This window comes from Corvus cornix, chromosome 8, assembly GCF_000738735.6.
Source record: "Corvus cornix cornix isolate S_Up_H32 chromosome 8, ASM73873v5, whole genome shotgun sequence".
NCBI classification, from domain to species: domain Eukaryota; kingdom Metazoa; phylum Chordata; class Aves; order Passeriformes; family Corvidae; genus Corvus; species Corvus cornix.
Genome location: NC_046338.1, coordinates 11,725,327 through 11,738,776, shown reverse-complemented (window position 1 = coordinate 11,738,776; position 13,450 = coordinate 11,725,327). Strand labels below are relative to the sequence as shown.

The window sequence follows — 13,450 nt, the reverse complement described above, 5'->3', positions numbered from 1 at the left end:
GAAGACATTTCTGTTCCCTTTACTGCATATATTCTCTGTTATGGAAGCAGTATCTCTCTTTAATATGAATAAAGCTTTATAGACTAAAAATGTAATTCTCCATCACCTGGCACCTGTGTTGTAACTCCTTAAACCATCCAGAGAATCAGAGAATTAGGCTTGATGGCAAAATTTCTAAAGACAACTGTCTAGATGATAAGGAAACTAATGCAAAGAACTTAAATTCAAGAACATAAAAAAATATTGATTTACACTTAACCTGCAGCTATTTTTTAATAACCTATGTTTGTCTGAGGCTGGAAAGTATGACCTGCTTAGAAAGGGCACTAAACAGCTCACAAGAGAGAACTTGGGGAGAGAGCACAGTTAACTATTGTGAACTGAGTGCTCACTCTCTGTGGAGTTGGAACAGGATTCATTTGCCAAATGGACCTGGGGATAACTTACCAATGCAATGAACTAGTGACTGTGTATTGTCACTCCAACTGGACATACCAATCATGTGACAAAGGTCTAAATATACAGGACAACAGCTCCCTATCACCTTTTTGAGATGGCTTACACAATATTTTCAAATACCTTTTTTTGTGATCAGCTTTGAGTATATCTACTGAGTGTTTTAGTTCAATCTGGAGCATGCTTTGGAAGAGCAGTTTGGTTCACGTGGTGCTGCTGCCTTGAAATGCCTGAACCAGGTTTAGTTAAGATGAAATCAAACTGGCAGATGTGCTCATAAGAAAATCATGAGCTCTCCAGCTGCTAAGAGGCATCCAGTATACAGAATATGAATGCAGGTGCTCACTGCAACTCCTAAAATTCTTGCAGTTGGGATGCTATTCCCAGCATTAACAATTTCACACTCTTAATTGGCCTGGACCACTCGCTATGGCAGATGGAAAAATTGTATTTAGATTCATATAAGCATTCAATGTATTTGCAGTACAAATCAAAAGGCCAAGTAGCAAACATAAAATCTTGTCAAAATGACTGCCTTCATACCTATGACAAGGATAATTTTTGGTCGAGGTCTTGCAGGGTCAAACACATCATACTCCTCGATTAGCTCAGCAGTTTCAGAGAGGTCAGTGTCACTTTCTATGGAAAACTGTTGGATGGGAGGCAGTCGGTCATAGCGTCGGTATGGGAAGTTAGAGTTATCAGGCATCACTGTAAAATAGTAAGATAAACTGGGAATTGTGGAAATAGACAGAAAACTCAAAATCTGTTCTGTACACAGATTTAAATAGGTATCATACATAAAGTATAAATATCTCATAATTTTACATTGTGTTTGCTGTTGCTATATTAAATATTTTTGGCCTCTATTTAATGGATTTATTACATCACAGCCACTCAGAGTCAGTTTTCTCTGGTGTTTCTTTACAAGCACAGCAAGTTTTCTGTGAACATCTGCCCATAGCACCCAGAGTTCAGCAGTGGCCTCTGAGAAGAAAAGCTTTATATTGTGCAGATGATCTCTACAATTAAGCAGGACTCTTTTAGTGATACATGTTGTACACAGAGACGGAGACAGTATTCTTGCTGATTAATTTAATGAAATGTTGGATGGCAAGGAAAAATAACTATGGCAACTGAAAGATGAGCTAATTACTCTTTGTTAACATTACAAATAAAATAATTACAGGTATTGGTATGACATCTGCTTAGATTTTATGAGGTGCACTTTTTTCTAAGAGTTTACAGTTTACATTTTATTTAGTAAATTAGCATACAGCTCCAATGTAAACTAGAAAAACCACGTAGTGTAACTGCACTGAGGTTGGTGTGTATGTCATTCATAAGGACCAACTGAAAATACAAGCCAAGTTCACTGTGTCAGATCTGCCCCTATCTTTGCAAGTGTTTTAGGTAGGATACAAGAAATCTCTCCACTGATGCGTTAAACATTTACACAGCAAACATCCATCATTTGGCTGGAAAGTGATCACAATTTCCTCTCCTGCATAGCATCCATTATGGCAGGAGAAAAACAAATTCCAAAAAGCAAGGAAACAGAATTCGTAACTCCTTTGCCTACAGAAAATCAGAATGAGGCATGATCTGCTATAGCAGTATGTCTAAAATAATTCAGTAGTGGATGTGAAACTATACACAGTTGAAGAAATAGAATAATTTTAAAATTTAATACATTACCATTCCTGAAAAAAGACCTCCGGGATTGTCCTCCATTGAGTGGAGGCAGGGTCTTCTTTTCTGGGCTGACAAAAGTGTCCCATTTCACTTTTTCTGGCCCTCCAAGCTCTTTTACTTTCTGCAAACAGCTTTCCAAATATTCAATTGGGTCATCGGGTTTGTAACACATTAATCCATTCAACAGACTCTGAAATGTAAGATCAGAAATATAGACTATAATGACAGACACCAGTAAAAAACAACCACCTTTACTTTTCCTTTTACTTTGCACAGAGAAACACCACATTCCTTGATATTCAGACTCTCCATTTCAAGACAATGTGTAAAAGTGAGGCCTGCAAAAAATCAAACTGTTTTGTTTTGCCAATGTAATAAAAATTACTCGGAAACAAAGCTCCTGGCTATGACTTTATAGTTGTCTGTTTGCACTGAAATAAAACCTGAAAATAGCAAAAAAACCCTCTACGTTTTTCTCACAGCTATCACTGGCAAGTATATGCAGAGCAATGTGCAAGCTAGAGAGCCCCAAAATTTACATAGTCTTTGTAGTCTTCGACATCACTAAAATGTATCTTTTCCTTAAAGACCACTGCACCCACAAGTGTATCCATATTCTTGTCAACACTTACACAAGCAATGAAAAGAGGATTTTTAAAAATCATGAGAAATACTCAGATATCATCTTGATCAGTACTGGGGGAAAAAAAACCCCACAACCCCAAAATTCATAGGAGCTTTCTGATTTAATTGATCACAGATTACAAGCCATTAAAAACCCCCTCTCTATGGTATTAATTCTTCACTCACTGTACTCATGAGCATTGTGGGGAGTGTGAAAGAAGGACTGCCAGGTCCTCTTCTGACACATTTCCTTGACAAAGTGATACATAAGTCATCATCTCACCTCTCCACAAGACTGCTGCATCCAACCTTCCCTTAACAATACATGTCTTTCAGGACGATTTCTCTTCTTTGTGCTTTTCCTAATTTTTGTATGAATAAACTTGAGGGTCATAGTTGGTATTAGTAAACATAAATAGCTCCAATTCAGGATTTGATTAGTTGTTATCTACAGTTTATAGAGTAATTGGTATTTACACACATTTGAGCTTATAAAATAGTATATAATTTCTATGCATCTGTACCCTTACTATACTACTTAGCAAGTAATGGTGTATTTTTGCAGAAGATATGCACCAATTTTTTAAAATCACTAGGTCAAGCTTTGAGCCTCAACACAAAACCAGTTTTGTCTGCATCTCTTGTTAAACCATTCACATTCTGTGTAATTAAAACATTAGCATGCTCCGTGTCCTGCAATTTTCAAATATATAGAAAAATGTCTAGCTTCAGCACAGACAACGGAAAATACGTGTGTGTGCATGTGTGTGTGTGTGTGGTATATACAGATGGCAGGATGTCCTGATCCGGGGGGGCAAAAATCCACATTGCACAGAGAAGTAATTATCAGCCATTAGCAGCAGGTAACTTGTAGGAAGCTAAACAAAACCTCGCTGAACAGTTGCGGCTTTTTTCTTCCCCTGCCCGATGAAAGATGCCCCTCGCCAGCATTCCTCGGCGCTCCTTTGCCCTGCGGACACCCAAGTTCGCTCGCCGCCGGCGGAGGGCGAGCAGCCGCGGCGGCCGCAGCGGGCGGAGGGGCGCGGCCGCGGGGGCTCCGCAGGTGGGCGGCGGGCAGCGCTTGCCCCGGCCCCGCGCCGCCAGCCGCCCACCCGGCCCGGGCTGGCCGCCGGCGCTCCGCGGCGCCGCTCCCCGCGCAAGCTACGCGAGCCGCAGCCTCCGGCTGCTCCGTCCTTCCAGCCACCTTCAGCCCTGCCCGCCGCGGGGTCCCAGAGCGGAGCATCCCCCGACGGGGCGGAAAACGCCTCCCCCCTGAGCCTCGCCTACCTCGAAAAGCTGCGGGATCTCCCTGCGGGCCAGATACTCCTTGGCCTCGCCGGCGCTCATTCCGCCAGCCGGGGCCGGGGGCGCCGGCGGGGCGGGTGGGCAGCCCGAGCCCCGCGCTCGGCTCGGCGCGGCGGTGCAATGCGGGAGCCTCGGCGAGGCTTCCGCGGGCGGGGCGGGCGGGAGGAGGGAGGCAGCCGCCCGCCTCCCCGTGCCCGCTGCACGGAAGGAGCGAGAGTGAGCACGTTTTCCCTCGGCGGGGAGCGAGAGCGTGCGCAGGCTGCCGGGGGAAAGTTTCGGGGGGTGCCTGCGGTGAGGCGCCGAGCGGAGGCGGTGAGGGGCTGTGCCTGGCGCCGAGCCGCGGGCAGGCTGCCCCGGCAGCGAGCGGACCGGCTCCCCCGGCTGCGCGGGGAGCGGCGGAGGGGAGGGTTGGGCACCGGTGCAGCGCAGAGGTGCTGGAAGCCTCCAGGTGTAACGCGGTCTCTGCCCTTGGCACGGTGTTTGGGCGTTTTGAGGAGCGAGACGTTTCATACACTTTAGGCTGGCAAAAAGCCACGAACTACGATCAGTCACAAGCATCTGTGATCGGCGAGTCACAGGAAGAGATCTGAAATCATCTCTGGTCTAGCCTTCTGCTCAAGGCAAGGGCAGCTCTTGAGGTCAGACCAGGTTGCCCAGGGTTTTATCCAGTCTCATCTTGCAAAATCTCTCAAGGGTGGCGACCGCAGAGCTTCTCTGCGCAATCCATGCTTGTCCAGCCTCGACATTAAGAAGGGTTTTCTCCTATTCAGTATCACCTCCCATGTCTCAATTTATTTCTTGCCCACCATTGTGAACAGCCTGGCTCCATTTTCATGACAGTCTCCTGTCAAGCCTTGGAGAGCTGCTATTATGTGCCATCTAAGCCTGCCACAGGCTGAACAAGCCCAGTTCCCTCTGCTCATCTTCAAGAACAAGTGCTCTCATCCGTTACCATCTTTGTGTCTGTCCACTCAACTCAGCATCACAGAATATATTGAGTCCAACTTCTAAGTGAATGACCTGTACAGGGATCAAACTCACTCCAGTTTGTCAGCATCGCTCTTAATGGGGAGCCCAAAACAGAGTGCATTATTCAAGATGTACTCTGGGGAGTGTTAAGTAGGGGGCAGCTTCTGAGATAGTCTGTGGCACACTGGAAGTCAGAGTAGAGTATTTCAGTTACTAAAGCGTCCCATATCAAGTCTGATTTTCAAATCAGTTTTTAACTTTATTATCTTTTCTAACACAATATCCTTATAGTTGCACCAAGGCACACCCTAACACATACAGGTTACATAATTGCAAGCTTATGAACAACACTGAACAACTGCTTTCCATATGTACATACCTATTTTTCAGACATAGGATAGGTCTTCCCAGGTGTCTTCTAAGAAGCTTCTCTGCCTTGTGTATGATTTGCGGATCAATATCAGTTTGACAAGCTTCTCTGTCTCAGCTGCAGCCATGTTCCCTGTTTCTGTAGTTGAACTACCCTCTTTTTCCTCAGCCCAGCCTCCAGCTTTTTATGTAGACACTTTCCTTCTCCCAGAGAGGCTTCCAGTCCTTGTTCTTTCCATGAACTGCTAAATGATAGCCCAGAAGGAAGTCCCATGATCTTCTAATCACAAATCGGACTGGTTGGTTTTCCAAGTCATCCAAATACTCCCAGCAGCTTCCACGTAAAGGGCAGCAACTAATGTCCCTTCACAGCACTCACAACTGATGGATGGCCCATAGAATCATAGAATTGTTTGTGTTGGAAGGGACCTTAGAGATAATCTGGTTCTGACCCCCTGCCATGGGCAGGGATGCCACACAATAGATCAGATTGCTCAGGGCCCCTCCAACCTGGCCTTAGACACTTCCAGGGTTGGGGCACACACAGTTCACTGGGCAAACCTGTTTCAGTGCAAAGCTACTGGAAAACCACAGCTGAAATGTCTCTGCAAAGTTTGGCTTAGACAATTAAGAGCCTTTCCAGCTCCAGTTTCTATGAATCCAGTGGTGTCTCCTCAGAGAAGCTGCAGTCACGGAATTGACGCTTCTCACATATGTTCAAGGAAGACTTTGGTCTTTGCTGGAGAGTTTAATCAGCATTCATCTGCAGTTTTTTGCATTCTCCCATAAAATCTGGATGTGGCTTTAACCCTACTTTCTTCTGATAAAATTTTAATCCATCCAAATGTAAATTCATTGAAAAGCATAGTGCCTTAATTTTGACTAAAATGAGTAGGCTCCAATGTCCTAATCAAAAGACATGAGATATAATTGCTTTTAAAAGACCTTAAATGAAGCTTGACAAGAGGAAGATGGAATTAAATTAAATAGATGTTTTCTTAAAATAAGATTTAGCTGAGGAAGGCTAATAGAAGATGCCATTCTATTTAGGAACACAGAGCTGTGGTTTTGATATTTTGTGGGTTTAATTTTTTTTTAATTGTTTGTTGAGACAAAAAAAAAATCATCTGTATTATCATTGTCTTGGATAAATTCCATTTATAGGCTTTCAGAATATATATTTTTATATACTCAACATTTATGGGTAAATTAGTATCTCATCCAATGTCCTGGTTTGGCAAGAGAAAAATATTTCCTTTCACATGCTTTCCACAGCATCTTCCTCAGGAATGTGAAATATGTTTGTGTAAAGTCTTGTCCTACTTGTTGTTTTTTACTGTAGGCTTCCAGGCATTCTGCTCAGTTAGATAATGCTAACAGAAAATAAAATAACAGAAAGAACTGTCCTGCTATAAAACTATCCTCATTATGCACTTCATTATTGTTCAAAATGTTGTTTTGTTGCACAAAATCAAATTCTGTGTTGCAGAAATTACCACCTCAGAACAAATACAGCCATTTAGGAAATCTATCAGATGGAATGTGTGAAATGTATCTGGAAAGGATGTTTTTGGATCTAATAATATGGTACTTCCTTCTAGAAGCAATTTGTTATGTGTTTGCTGTCAGAAGAATCCCTGTATTGAAGCAGGGTCATGGGTAGAAGGCTCTGAAGAACATTGGCAGTGAAGGATTAAGCACAGATGAGCTAAAGGGGCACAAAAAGCTGGCTTATTTGTTGTGCAGGTAACAAAAGGAGCTGTTTGAAGGTGAGCTCTTTGTTGTGTAAGTGTCTGATCAAGAGTGCAGGTGGGAGTGGTCTTACTGCCTTAGAAAATAACACAAGATGTAAAAATGCTCAAATGAATTTGAGCTCCAGGTCACTGCCCATTCCTGAAGGTACAGGCAGCTCTTTAGGGTACTGGGTGAGACAGAAGGATCACTGGTTATTTCTTACCTTTTCTGGAGGGGAAGAAGCTACAATAGAGAGAACAATGTATTGCTATCAAAATGATAACATTTCTGAAAATTCCTCTTGAAAACTTCTTATGGATCCTATACCATTGGGCAAATTCCATTCTCATTCTTCTTGTTTCCTCCAGGAGCTACATGAAGCTGCACTAATAGGAAATTATTATTTCCAGGGATCAGCTGGATCAGCTGGATCAGGAATATCGTGTTCTGGGCCGCCTTCTTGGTTAAACCAGTTATGCAGCACCCATAGCCTTCAGTCAAACCTTAATTAGGTTCTGTGTTTTCAAAAATTGCTCTAGAATACCCCAGTATTTTACAAACATTTATTTTTTTTGTCTAGTCCCTGCTCTAGCACTAGTGGTTGGATTTGTCACACAAGTTGCTGTTCTGCTAGATGCCTTTATTAAATCAGTACCAATGTCCTTGGATTGATGTGCTTACACAGGCTGATATGTGGACAGTTTGAATTTGTAGATTCTGTAAGTAAACCAATTATGTGCAGCCTTTTAAATAGAATATGCTGAATTACACGCTTCTGATCCAGAAATGGTATGCATTTTCATGTAAATTCAGAACTTATTTGCAGCCCCATATTGCACTTAGTGTGGTATAAATTAACCCAAGATTGCTAAAATGATCTTTTCATTTTTATGAGAAATCCCTTTCTGAACTCTTTTGCTACAGTGTTGTTAACTTCTTTTTAAACCTGATGTTTCCCCCACCTTTCTTTTCCACTCTGATAGACCTTTTTTTCTACTGGTACCTGAACATGTTACTTAAGTGAATTAAATCACTAATTGAAAAGTAGTGAAAAATCAACCAAGAAAAATCTGATCTCTGGATCTAAATTTCATTAAGTCCCAGAATTAACATTTTATGTACATTTTGAGGACACCAAGATGAATAGAATATGGGAGGGAAGAAAGAAGATCGTGCCACTTACAAGTTTGAGGATGCACATTTCAATCTGCTCAGAAAAAAATGTTTAAAAGAAATGCTATGATCAAGTCCCTCTTTGTTATGATAAACATAAATAGCTGCACTTTTTATTTTCCAATTACAGTATAATCATTCTTGTGACACTTCCCTGAACTCTCCAATTTATTTACATGCATCTTGAGCGGCATACTGAGGCATCAAACAGGACACACTGTTCTGCTGTTCCCGCCTGCCTGTGACACCCTCACTGCCCTCATTCTGTTGTTTTCCTGCTGGTGGACTGAATTTGTGCCCTGCTGTGGTGTTGCAACAGGGCTCACCCTTAGCTGGGTACCTGGCATGCTCCCAGCAGCTCTGCTTTCCACTGTTTTCTCTCACAGATTCCTCCACTGGAGCATCAACACCTGCACTTTATACTTTGATGTATGACTTCATATATTTGCTTGCATCCAGTTTACCAAGAAATCAGCATGCTCAGTACCAGTGAGTTGTCCCCTCTGGGAGTTCCCACGTCCCAAGTCTTTGTTACCTGCCACTGGCACCAGCGATTTTCTTTGGTTTTGGAAATCAATGCAAAAATACAACACATGGCCAAAACACAGTTCCCATGGGACCAAAACAGAAACTCACTCAGTATTTCCCATTTACACTTCACTTTTGAGGCCAGTCAATTAGTCATTAAATATATATACACATTCATTTTGATTCACTCAGGTATCTTAAAGAAAATATCTTGCAGCAGTAAGTAAATGCCATCAGATCAGCACTTTATTTCTTCATCAGCCAAAAGAAACCTTCTTGAACAAGTATCTGTGCACAGATCTGAGAGAATCTTTTTTTCAGAAACTGGCATTGACAGGCATTAGTTAAATTTCATATAAGCTATATTCCAGTATGTTCTTATCAGTTGTGATTTTTCACTAAGTTCCATGTTAGTTGGTCAAGGCTATAACTCTCTATGGCACCACTCTTAGAAAGTACTAGTCTAGCATATTCCCAGAATGTAAATATTTCAAGAGTTCTTGGAGTCCCTCTCCAGTTTTTCCCTCTCCTGTCCTTTCCAGCTCTTTAAAAACTCCAATACAACTGATCCAAATATGCATATTTACTCAGTTATTTTCAGTGACTACTATTTATAAAACTTACTTGACTACACTTCTAATGGAGAATGTTTCATTATCATGCTATGGTATAATTACATCATCTCATCATTTCTCTATATAAAGAATAGAAATATTTAGTGAAGTCTTTCAGTTGCTTTTGATAAATCTATGCAAGCATATTGCACTAATATTGTAAGGATCCTTCTCTTTCTTTCTTCAGAAGAACAGCTCTTTTAAATGCTGTTGCGCCCCCCTGACCATTGGATTTTATGTCATTTTGTTTCCCTTCTCATTTTTTTAACAGTTCTTAAATCTCTCACATATATTTCTTGCAGCTTCTAGTATTTGCAACAGATGTTCTTCTTATTCTTATGTATCTTTTTTTTCAAGGCAAATTGCTGCTTTTTCTTCTGTCTTGTTAATATTTCTTAAATAACTCTCAGTTATAATGGATATTTTTCTATTTTTTATCCTTGATTCGGCTTATAATAATTAGATAGTATAAGGATATTTTACAGCATTATGTAACTAAATAAATTCAAGGTTACTACCTCAGAAAGTCCTTAAATCTCTGAGAGATGAAAAGCAGTAAATCCTGTAGAGTTTTTCCTTGCCCCTAAGACAGCTGATCACTACCGGGGAAAACACAGACTGAGGGCTTACACAGATTTTCCGTCTGATCCATTACAGCTTCTTGATGCTTTTTGCTTTTATTTTATGTCAGTTAAATTGAATCTCCCCTTTCCCCACAGTGTTATAGAAATTGTTCTTTGAGAGGATTATTTTATGTTCCTCAATTACCATTTTTCAGTAACTGATTAATAAATACTCCAAATCAGTGGATACTGAATTTTCGAAAAATTATAAATGTGTGATTTTTTTTCCAATAAAGTCCTAAGGAACCAATCACAGATTTTAAGGTTCTAATCTATGTGTTATCCCCAGTTAATAATTTCTGTTCCTCCAGTTTACTCTTTATAAACTAAGGGAATATGTGTAGCTGTAGGAAAAAACACCTAAACAAAACACAAAAAAACCACAGCAAAATTCAGTCAATAAAACAGGGCTGAACTGAATAATGAGTTGTGGGTAGTGGTGGTGGGAATAGAAAAGAATTCAAGCACAGCTATAGACCTCATCTTGGGAACACTATGGAGCTCACGATTGTTAGAAAGTACAAGTCCCTGTTACTTAGCATTTGGGGTTTATTTCAGTGGCTAAATGGACCAGTGCCTTACAATATTATTTCTGTAACTTCTTATTCAGTCATACAGTGAAAATCTTCCTTACTTGAAAATCATCTTTCACAAAATACACCTCTTGAAAAGATAAGCATATTGACTATTTTTTTTTTAATAGAAAGCTAAACGAACTGCAAGTAATACCAATTTCCTGTATGAAGGGATTAGAAAAGTCACATCGTGATTTCAGGGATTGCTCACACTGAGAAATCTTCAACATTTTTTGATGTTTATATCTTTATAGTGACTCAAAACATTGTGATGTCAAGTCAAAGGGAAAAAAGTACAATTTAGTTTCATATAATTTGTTCTTACCTAGGGTCAAGAAGGATTCCTGGATGGGCTATTTTCCTGTATGAAAGGCATTTATAAATATAGGGGGTTTTGTCACTACTCAAACACAAGGACCATTAATTTTGGGGAAGGACATGCTTGGTACATGTATGCCAAAGAATAAAATAAATGTTAAGAAAAAAATAATCTTCTGTTACGACATGGCAAATTTTTATAATTAGGATTCACAATGGAATAATGTTGGCATGTTCTGTTGTTGAAAGTGGCCATGAAGTGTTCTGGTAAAAAGTAAAATTGCCTATTTTCATGTTCAGCATGTATCCAGTATTCAGTACAGAGCATTAGCTGTCAAAATATTGGTCAGCCACTGGTGCTTACTTTTCTTTGTTAATTTTTCTAGAGCTAAAGCTCTCTTTGTTTTTTATATTCTATAATAAAGTGGGGAGTGACTGTCCAAACCCTCTTTTCTAGACTAAGGAAGGCTGTAACTTTGGCAGATATTGGCTCACAACTCTGAATTCTATTGTAAGGAACACATTTTGGAAGGGGGGAGGATTTTAATCTTGCCTAAGTCACTTTTTAATGATCTAATGTTCTTGAACTCATCCCTTTAACTTCTTGTTCTTACATTGCAATGAATAGAATGCAGAATCTAGAGATTAAAATATGCACATTATGTAATAATTAGATACAAACCAGAGCATAGAATGTAGGCAAGATAAAGAAATTGCACCTGAAGATACAATGGGATAAGTCGAAAGACGTGAGAGAAACTGGCAAATGTTTTAACCATAGAAATGTTTTAATGTTAATTTGAAATTCATCCTGTCTTTCTGCTGACGTACGAGAACATTGCCTGAATTTAGTCACCAACTTCAGTGAATGCTTTCTTGACAGTATAACAAATGAGAATTGGATCAAACACCTGTTTTCCATAGAAGCTGACACCCTGCCAGATGGCTTATTAGCAAAGATAACTGTTGATGGAACTATCACATGAGGGTTGAACTTGAACTCAGGGTCATCATAGCATGGGTTGAAAACTTTTGGTTAAATGGAAGAAAAGAGTTTAGCCTAGTATTTGATAGAACCTAACACCATGTGGCTTATAACTTTTGAAATTGCTAATAATCTTCAGCACTTGTTGAATCACTAAGACCTTTCTTTTTCTTGTCATGCTACCCAATAAAATGAAGTCGTTGTTGAACTGCAGGACCCTTGGCTCTGCCTTACTAATACCTTGTAACAGACTAGGCAGTTGTGCTCTGGAAAGCAAATCCACCTTGGCTGGATGTTGGAGTCATGACACAAGGCAGGGCTCAGAAGTTGTTAATTAAGGATTGCTGTTTTCAGGAGAACTCCTTAAAAAGTTCTGCTCCCATGTGATCTCCTTATCAGAAGAGGCAGGTTACTATAAAATGACACAGCTATACAAGTGAGAAACTCAGTGGCTGTGGTTTTCTAATGTATTAAAAAATTATCAAGAATTTTAAAAAACCCTATTTTAACTCTTGTGTATCTGACAAAGTGATCATTGGCTTACAACTGAGTTGGTACTATTTGGACATGACTTGAATATTCAAGGATCCCTTAAATTACTTCTTCCTTTACAATATACAGCTAAATAACCTCTGAATCTGTTTTGGAAATAGTTTTTTGAATTACTCTGTAGTGTAGCTGACATTTTTCTGTATACATTGATTGAAAATTATTGATTACTGGCTTTCTACTGGAACCTTACTCTATCAGCCTCTGGGCTAGGGAAAAGGGAAACATGACCTGTAGAGGTTGAATGTACAGCTTCCCTAGCTGACTTCTTTTACTGAAATATGTGCATTTTCTGGAAAACATATCCTGTTTTTACCATTCTGTATTACACAGACAGACATACTTCCTTTCCAAAACAAATTTTCGATTTATGAGCTTATGAGGATCTCCTATGAGAGACAAAATATATCTCTAGAATTCAGAGGAGATAAATAGCATAATCAAGGAAGATCAATTTATTTCACAAAAAGATTTGAAAACAAATATGGCAATTTTAGACCATCATAACTAGACACAGAATCACTGAAGAAAATGGAAAAGATAATTCATATTGTTCTGGTTCATAGGTGAGTATATAAAGGAGGCAAAATATGTTCAGTCTCCTTAATTCTATGTGACAAAAATCAATCCATGGAAAAGAATCTGTATTAAAAATGCTTCTTACAACATGGTCATATATAGAATTAAAAAAATGAAACTGTTTTCCTAATCTTGTGGAAATATGCAGGCAAATAGAATCAGATGAAAGCAAAAATTATTCTAAATTAGCAACACCCCAAATTTTTGAATAGTGTTTGAAGTATCCAGGCTCAAGATGACATGAAATTAACACTGACTGCCTTGAGATCTTTCAGTAAGAGCTGCTGTACAGCTAAAAAGCATTAATTATTTTTACATTTAATAATGTCAAATGATTACCATCTTTATTCTAAA

The 13,450-nt window shown here is 39.8% G+C and overlaps 1 protein-coding gene across 1 annotated transcript in view; it reads right to left on the bottom strand.

Moving 5' to 3' along the window:
* AK5 (adenylate kinase 5) overlaps positions 1–4,276 on the bottom strand; it is an 84,326-nt gene extending 80,050 nt beyond the window's left edge. Inside the window, exons 1-3 of the mRNA XM_039556461.1 lie at positions 4,063–4,276; positions 2,155–2,341; positions 1,000–1,167 (exon numbers count right to left, since the gene is read on the bottom strand). Of these exons, the coding sequence (XP_039412395.1) occupies positions 1,000–1,167; positions 2,155–2,341; positions 4,063–4,122 (415 nt within the window). The 5' untranslated portion in view covers positions 4,123–4,276. The remainder of the gene's footprint in view (positions 1–999; positions 1,168–2,154; positions 2,342–4,062) is intronic.
* Positions 4,277–13,450: the final 9,174 nt, after the last annotated feature.